The 8,878-nt window shown below is 37.0% G+C and overlaps 1 protein-coding gene across 2 annotated transcripts; it reads right to left on the bottom strand.

Moving 5' to 3' along the window:
* Window positions 1-1,004: 1,004 nt before the first annotated feature.
* Window positions 1,005-8,673, bottom strand: LOC138015186 (CCR4-NOT transcription complex subunit 7-like). Of its 2 annotated transcripts, none has more exons than XM_068862139.1 (7): window positions 8,526-8,673; window positions 8,140-8,351; window positions 7,484-7,677; window positions 4,606-4,767; window positions 3,823-4,000; window positions 3,225-3,302; window positions 1,005-2,626 (listed from the first exon to the last, which is right to left on the bottom strand). In XM_068862139.1, exons 2-7 carry the CDS (start codon window positions 8,248-8,250, stop codon window positions 2,495-2,497), a joined length of 855 nt encoding a protein of 284 aa, XP_068718240.1. In that variant the 5' UTR covers window positions 8,251-8,351; window positions 8,526-8,673; the 3' UTR covers window positions 1,005-2,494. The 2 variants fall into 2 exon arrangements, with proteins under 2 accessions (XP_068718240.1, XP_068718239.1); XM_068862138.1 differs by having other exon boundaries at window positions 8,140-8,367; window positions 8,526-8,664.
* Between the last annotated feature and the right edge of the window lie 205 nt (window positions 8,674-8,878).

The following is an 8,878-nucleotide window of genomic DNA, read 5'->3' as shown; positions in this document are numbered from 1 at the left end:
GAGCAACTGTCCAGAGCGCTACTAGAAACTTCGAGCACGACCGCTGCCTGTGTACCGTAAAACAGCAATGGATGCCCCAATTACAACCAGTGACACGCCATGCCCGACCTGTGGCCGCGTGTGTGCCTCAGACTTTAAACTTCAGAGCCACATGCATGTCCACCGTTGACACTTGTTCATTACTACTACAACTGATGGCTTCAAACCATCAACTCATTTTGTGCTTTGTTAATGTTATTTTAGAGTTCGAGAGACAACCTATTAAGACCAAAAGAGTAGCAAATGAGGCAATGGCTGAGTGTGTCACTGATGTACTTACGTCATTTTGATGTCTTTGTGATCTGTCACTGAATACGGAATCTATTATGTTCAATTATGTAATAGAGAATTAAAATTTTTTGATGATGACAAAATCAGCTATGCATCTATCCTGTCATAGATCATAGATGAGAACCAATCAAAATGTGTGCATCATTGAGCTTATTGTGAAACATCAATTGGATCGCTACATGCCTTGATACTACATGCAGTAATTTCAATAAGTACCAAGAAGTTGGCTACTTCTTTCCCTAAATTGAAGAAATTAAAGCAGGAGGGTTATAAGCTCCTTAATTAACCCTTACTCTGTCTAATGCCAGAGTATTTTACTCGTCAATGGTTTAATCACTCCATGAAAAACTACAATGTATGTTTCAAAATGATTCTTTCAAACCTAAGATTAAAATTCACCTTGGCAGTGACAACATGAAATTGTCTAAACATAATCATCAATTTTGCTTTGAAATGTGGCATTTGGGAGTGTCCTTTTAAAGGCCCAAGATCACCCTACAGGCATAGCATGCTGTGGAACAATTATTTTCATATGAAAATCCCAACAAAGCTGAAATTCATTCAGTCAGATCAGTACAATGCAAACTTTTCAAGACAAAAACAAATGGTTGAAAAGCCTGTTGGTTGAAGGTGGGCCTCATTTCAACTTGGGAAAAATCAGAAACAGAAGTGTCTTTGTTTCAGCATCAATTTGAACTTTTAATGACAATTTCCTTCCAAAATCTCCTATAGGAACTACTACTACTACTTACAGAGTTGACGTTTATGAATGTATGTCAATATATCTTTTTACAGAGGTGTAAAAACCGTAGAAACAGAACTTTTAGAGGTCTTTTTCGTGATACATGTCTTCCTTCTTGCTGTTAAAGAGTTGTGCACTTGATAGATAGCAAAAAGAATGATAAAGATGTGGTGAAGCAAATTTTACAAAAAAATATATCCCTCATCAATAATACATCACTCTGCAACTTTGGTAGGAACCAAACACTAATCACATTGGTTCTAAAATGAATTTATTCTTCTGCCAATAAGTATGCTATATAATTTCCTTTTTCCATAACAAACAAGTTAAATCTAAAAACAATATAAAAAGTTGCAACTTCTTGATGATCATAGCTGAAAATTGCGAGCATCCTTGTTCCTGGCTAATTCTCCTTGGCATCCTCAATTCTCATTTAAAACACAACTTTCTATACACTAATTGAAATTAAAAAATGTACTACACTAGGAGAGTTATCAGCTATAACTTAGAAAACCACATATTTCATCAAATTTAAAACTAGAAGTCATGTTTGAATTTATTCTGTGCAAATCAGCAACTGAAGGGTACCAGCAGCTTTACCTTTCAAGGAAACTAAAAATGAACAGGAATTGAAGAAAGCCCATTGCAACTGGCAAGAATTTCTTTCGGATGATCCTCTTTGACCTGATTCAGTGAAAACTAGGATCCCATGGGCATGACACTTTTTTGATTAATCAAAGTTCTCTCATATGTGTAGACCATCTCCTCGGAATAATTTACATTGAGTTTGAACATTCAAGAAGAGGGTCCTTTATAAGTTATCAGACCCTTGGGATCCTTGATGTGTGTGATAAAAGAGAGCATCCTCTGTTTGATTTGACTTTGTCAGAGTAGAATCATTTCAAGGTCATGTATAAAAAATGCTGACATTCAAAACAAAAAAAACCTAGGATAGCTGAAGTAACTCTGTTCATTCATCCTTATTTCTGGAGGAAAAGAAGTTTTTCAACAACTTGACATTAGCAAAAGCGCATAAATCTGGGAAGCAGTTTTAATCACCTCCCAACCCTCCATCTCTACAGTAGGCAAAAAAACAGCAGCCTCATAAGAATGATTTCACATGAACGGCAAAACATCTTGTAACTCATAGGGCAATATATATTGTCAACTCCCCAATTAACAATCCTCTATCTTAAAAACTTGCAACCAACACCTATTGGAACAGGAATGCTGGCAAAAACCAAATATTTTGAGACTAAGGAACAGTTAAAAATCTTGTTAAGATTAAAGAAATTAAAATCTGTATCTATGATAGTACAGGAAGTCTTGTACAAGCATATCCTTCGACTTTATCAAAAACTCTTTTTGGAAAATCAAAGGACAAGCCCAAAGACATGACTGTGACAGGATGTATACTTAAGATCAAGAAGAATTATTTGAGTTGCTGTTTGATGCTGGTCCACTATATGCTTGTCCTCCGTTTACGTATGATGTTCCCAAACCATAAAGATGTCCACAATACTTAGCATCATCTATGTTGTCTTCAAAAAACATCTAAAATTTGAACAAAGCATGGAAAATGTATCATTATGAGGCAATGCTCAAGACAGTTCATTTCTATTCGTCATTGTACATGTAGGTAACACAATTAAAACTGTCAGTATTCAGTCTCATGCATACATCGCTAAATCCCAAAAGTACTGTAATAATAAGTAGTAGATAAAATATGAGCGGGAGATCTGTATGGGCGTTTACAATGGCGAGCCGATAGGCGAGCCATTGTAAACGTCCATACAGATCAGACGCGAATATTTTGTCCTGCTTGTGAAATGAATACATTAAATTGAATGCAAAGTATTGTTATTTTAATCATTAGAGATCTGTATCAAAAGTTAATGAAAACTAAATAGCTGGGATTGGTTTGCACCCTCATGAATTATTAATGAGTTTTACAATTATTATTAATTTATAATTATAAACTAATATTTCTAGCAATTAGCTTGACAAGTTATCTTATGACTGACACCTACATGAAGGATAAAAGGATAAAAACGCTAACAAAAAGGATTAATAAATTATTGTTGACTGACTGACTAGATCACACATTATGACAACTGTCTGTTTCTATGTTATGTTAAAAATGGGGGCATACTTCTCTCATTCTAAAAAATGCATTTCCAGTTAAAAGACTGTCACTCCCTGCTTGATGTTGGGGTCCTACTCTCTCTAGCTGAAATTCAAAGAACAATACACTGCATTATTTTTGTAGACGTCTCAAACAAGAATTCATTTAAGACTGATGCTACTGCAATAATAAAGTACACAACTACCAGTAATGCAAATAAATTGACTAGTTCATTGTTAGTTCAAGTACACGAATTTTGTACCAATAAATAAAAATGTTTGATTGCAGAGGTTCCCTGAGGACAAATAAAACAAAGCACAGAGATAATCAAAAATTTGAAAACTTTAAGAATCCATCTAGTGGGGAATCAGACCAGTTGGCAATTTTACAGTTGCAACAAACGAGTTAAACCAGAATGAGATTAGCTGGTGATCAGAGCATAGCTTGAATTGGTTGCAGACGCTTCAACTGCTCACTCATGCTTCCTCCCATATGTTCACCTACTTCAGAGGGCCACAAACTTTAAAGAATCTCGATATGCCTTTTTTTGCACATTTACTAATAACAAAATACAAGATTACTTACAGCACTCTACTACAATAAACTAACAACAACTTGTGCATACCTCTAGCAACTCAGCTACTTCCTGTAAACCACCTTTAAGACTTTTACAACTCTTCATTAGGTATTTTACATCATAAATATTTGGAAAATATAACTTCAGAAGGTCAAAGAATTCTGACTCTTCACCAGGTAAGTTCTGTGCTGTGAGGACTTTTAATAAGTATGCAAAATCATAACCGCTGAAAGATAAAAATTAAAAAAGTGTTATGGGAAAGCAACAGAACTGATGCTGCTAAGATACTCATCAGATAATCGATTATTTAGGGACTGAAGACTTGTGGTAACTCATTTTCTCTTATTTGACTTTTCTTTTTCGGAATTCATCTAAAAGGGGACATAGTTTCCGAGTGGATGTGAAAGTTGATGACCCTTTGGCATTCACCCCTGAACATGTTCCCATTGATGGGTAAAATCTGTTGCACTTTAGTAGGCGGGATAAGGTTACCGGTAACCCATCGACATCTCAAATGCCCTGGGTTAAAGGGCTTTCAGCTGATGAACATCCGTAAAAAATTTATGATTAAAGCACTTTTAGAGGCAGTGTGATTCAGTGCTAAGAGTATTGGTCTTGCCCATGGTTGCAACAGCTTTAAATCCAGCTTTTACCACTGGCTGGAGCCATATTCATAAGTACAAGTTTCCAAATTCAGTTTTACCACAATTTCTTGGTAACCAAGTGGTTACCTCCTAAATATCAGTTGGAGAGGTATACTTTCAGGTAAAAAGGACTGCACTTTGGCTATAAACAAAGTATTCAATCGCCATATGTCTAGTACAACTTTACCTGTGAAATGATAACCACTTGACATCTTCGTTAAGTACAAGCCCTGATGTTATTAGAAGTTCCGCAAAATCGCTGACATCGATTCCTTCTTCTTCATGTCTTTTGAACTGGATGCCAGCTCGATTTAGTAAATCTATAGAGTCCTGTGCATACATGTCTTCTCTGAAATAGGAGATAAATTGAAAATAATCTTGAGAAGTTTTCCTCTAAGTCATTTGGGCTTCATAATGATAATAATTATGAACTTTCACAACAAGAAGTTTTAGAAGCTATAATGCAGATGCATTTCTGCTTGATACTTCTTGTGGACCTTGGTCTATTTTGGAAGTATTCAATGAAGTTGATGACAAATTCAATGCATGTGAGTCTTAGTGAGATTCTCGATCATCACACTCCATTTACATGTAGGACCTCCTCAAAGTGCGCAACTGGTGTTTTAGAAAGGCAGTGTGTTTTAGGAGGCAGTGTGGCCCAGTGGTTAGGGCGCTTGCCTTGAGATCCGGAGATCCCGGGTTCAAGACCCGCTCTAACCACTCGTTGAATTTGATCCTGGTAGTCCCTGGTTCAAGTTCCCAGCTGCACTTGTAAATAGCCAACTGGTTTGCCTCCGGCCAGTTGGGATTCTTAACAGTTGTTGTTGTTGTTCTGTTCTGTCGTTTCGTTGTGTTTCATTGGCCCTGAAAAGCCCCTATGGGGAGCGGTCAATTAAGTATGTATTATGTATTGTATGTATTATTAAATCGGTTATTGCTAAATCCAGATAAGATGAAATTAATCATTTTCGGGAGCCGACTGATGACTTCAAAACTTCATGACTTTCGTTTGTCTCTGATCGGAAAGGACATCTACCCCGTACAATCAGCTTAAGACCTTGGCGTAATCCTGGATCCAAACTTGTCTTTCAACAATCATATTACGTCAACTGTGTCAAAATGCATTGCATGCCTTGTGCAAATTAACCATGTCAAACATTGTCTCGACAAAAGCTCACTGTTAACTGAAATAAATGCCCTACTTTTCAGTAAAATTTATTACTGTTCAAATGTTTGGGCCATCATGACTGATAAGAATATACAGAAATGGCAGGCTGTTCAAAACTTTGCCTGCCAGATTGTTAGCGGCACAAGCAAATACGATCATGTAACTCCCCTATTAAAAAGGCTGTCCTGGCTGGCTACCTGTTAAGGAGCATCTCCTTTATCATCAAGCTAACATGGCCTTTTAAGGCCCACCTTCAACTGACAGGTTTTTCGACCGTTTGTTTTTGTTATGGAAATTCGCATTTCTTATCATTGCAATCTGATTGGATGAATTTCAGCTACTGGCGGGATTTTCATACATGAAAATTGTACCACAGCACGCAACACCTGTCGGTTGAAGGTGGGCTCTTTAAATGAATGACAGGGCAAGCCTCTAAGAATTTAACAGACCAGTTCATTAACCGAGAGCAAGAAAGCAAAAGTAAGACTAGGAGTAGCCAGAAACTTAACATTCCTCTTTTTAGAACAGCTTCCAGACAGCAAACCTTTTATTACAGAACCATTCAGCTGAGAAACAATTTAGAACCTTTATTTTGTTCCAGGTATTTCCATATCATTTAAGGTGGCTACCTAGAGTATTTGCAAATACCCTCACTACAGGGCATGAGTTACAAAAGGAAACCTAGTTAATTTCTCTTAAAGTTTTTCCTGTAGAGATTTACCAGCATGGGTACCGATATAATAAGGCTTATTTTCTGGGTGTTAATTTTTTTTTTTTTAACCCTTTGACGTCCAAACCGGCCTAAACCGGCCAGACTTACCCTGTCTAACTCTGATTTTACTCGTCAATGGGGAACCCCTGGGAGTCAATGGGTTAATTATGGCTGTTACCATGGCAACATCACATCTAATGACAGGCAAGTATATTCTTAATTTTTTGACCTAAATTCCTTAATATTTATGCTTTTCTTTGGTGAAACTTCTTTTATTCTTTGCCACATTATGGAAATAATGTTGCCTAACATTTTAAAGTGCAAAAAGTCAAGGTCGTAACCATACGGTTTTGCCAATATTGTGTAATTTGCCATTTTTCTAAATATATTTGAGTAGCCCTGACAGATTTATACATATGCAAGTATAGGGTACATTTATAGGAACTGTATGTGTCAAGAACTCAGCCAATTTTTAGAAAAATTTACCAAAGGGCACAGAAGAAAATTAGCAGTTAATTCACGCTGACGTCACAAAATTCAGAAAAACATTGCATGATTCAGGCTTTACGCGCCATACTAGTGCCCAGCTTGTGCACAGCCCAAAAATTCTGGGGAGCCTGGTTAAGTGTCAACTGTATTTAGTGCTGGGCACTAAATTGGGACACTGCGTAGACATCAAATCAAAATGTACCCTGGGTACCAGAGAAGACCTCTGGCATCCAGGGTAATCAAAATGCAACCAATTGCCAAAAATAGAGAGGAAAAGCATGAAATTTACGCCAACAGCAAAAGTTGGAGTGAAATAATTAGGGTTTGCCAAAAATGTATTATCCCTGCTTGATATTAGCTCATTTCTGTCCTGTTACACTGTAGCTCCAGATATCAAGCAATTCTCAAAGGCACAAGACAAGTTAGAATGACAGAATTTTCACGCTTTTATGATAAGCCAGAGCCTGCCGTTTCCTGTTTGCCGTTGGCTGTAAACGTTAGAGCCCAGGGGGCAAATTCAATCATATCAACGATGCAGGAAAGTTTAACTACAGTTCTTTTTTTGTACGGTGACAAATTTCACTAAGATTTTAATACAGCAATTATCTCTCACAAAATACCCTGAGGCATATGTCAAAGAAAGTCATAGGTGTGTGAGCATATTCCTCATAAATCCACATGTATAATCTGACTTACGTTAGGTTAAACTTGAAGTTAAACTGACTAGTAGCTCCAACAGGGGCTTGTTGTCCCTTTTCATTGTAAAATGATAAGCCAAGTTGAATGATCTTTAGCAAGTCCACGTTACACCTGAGAAGTTGGTATTGATAATCAGATGTGCTACGAAACTCTCCAATAGGTCTTGCCACAACACCAGGAAATTCTGTATCCTGCAAGAATCATAAGTCAAAAAAAAATTAGACAATTTAACCTTAGACCTTCTAGCCAATCTCAAATTCTAGGAAGACCTTACATGTTTCCTATGTAAAAATAGTCTCACTTTTTTTCCAAGATATTGCATCAAGAGCGATTCATTCAATGAAATCCTGTCCCACAACGGCTATTTTGAGTGTAGTATGGATAAATGTCCCCTCTATTAACCCATTTACTCCTGGGACTGACGGCATCCTTGAGCAACAAACTCAAGTTACCTGAGTATGAACGATCCATGAATTCAACAAGGGCTGCTTGTTGAACACCACTGCACCACCCCACAACTCTCTAGCTGTACTTGCTGCATTGAATTATGTTTTCACAACATTTTGTAACTTCAAGTGAATCTTCCACCTGTACCATGGCAAGTTCAATAACAACTCTTCAGGAATCAGTTCTACTGTGGTTATAACACTCACCATAGCAACATAGGGATAATTTTCCACTATATCTCGAATTTTGGCGAATTCCTCCTCCATGTTATTTTTCCATACATCCCTTATGTTGAAATTCGTCACGTTGGATGGCATTGTATTTCTCTGTCACAGTCACAAGTCACTTCCAGGGTCAACTCAAAATATGTCTGTGCATCCGTAGATTCCCTTTTCATCCATGCAAAATAAACCCTACCCTACATGAAGCGAAATCTAATGAGAGAACAACAACGAAACATCGAAAAAGATTTCTATAAATGAATTACCGAAAATTAATAAAATTTAAAGTTATCATGTTCACCAGTAAATTTACAGACTTTACGACATAAGTTCTTAATTGTCATTTTTTTTCTGAAAAGCATACCGCTTACCCTCTTCTCCAGAACTTTCTGTGTGAAATCCAAAGAAGCTCTAAATAAGAGTAAATGTTGTGATCATCAAATATCCTCGGCCCAAAATGTTGTCTCTTTCTGTTTAAATCGTCAATATGGCGGCCGCGCATTCAAATTCATTCTTTTGCGCGCATTCATTTTTTGGGAAAGCCGCTGTTTAAAGCTTTTATAGAACGAGTGGGGGAAAATTGGAAAACAAATTTTGTTTTCCAATTTTTCCCCATTCGTTCTTTCGAGGAGTATTTGCTATTCTGTTTTTTGCTTCAAATTTTTAATGGTAGTTTGCGAACAACTGACTGGCAAGTTTGAGCTTGAATTTCGATCGAAGTGTT

This window comes from Montipora capricornis, chromosome 9, assembly GCF_036669925.1.
Source record: "Montipora capricornis isolate CH-2021 chromosome 9, ASM3666992v2, whole genome shotgun sequence".
Taxonomy (NCBI): Eukaryota; Metazoa; Cnidaria; class Anthozoa; order Scleractinia; family Acroporidae; genus Montipora; species Montipora capricornis.
This window is presented reverse-complemented; position numbering and strand designations above follow the sequence as displayed.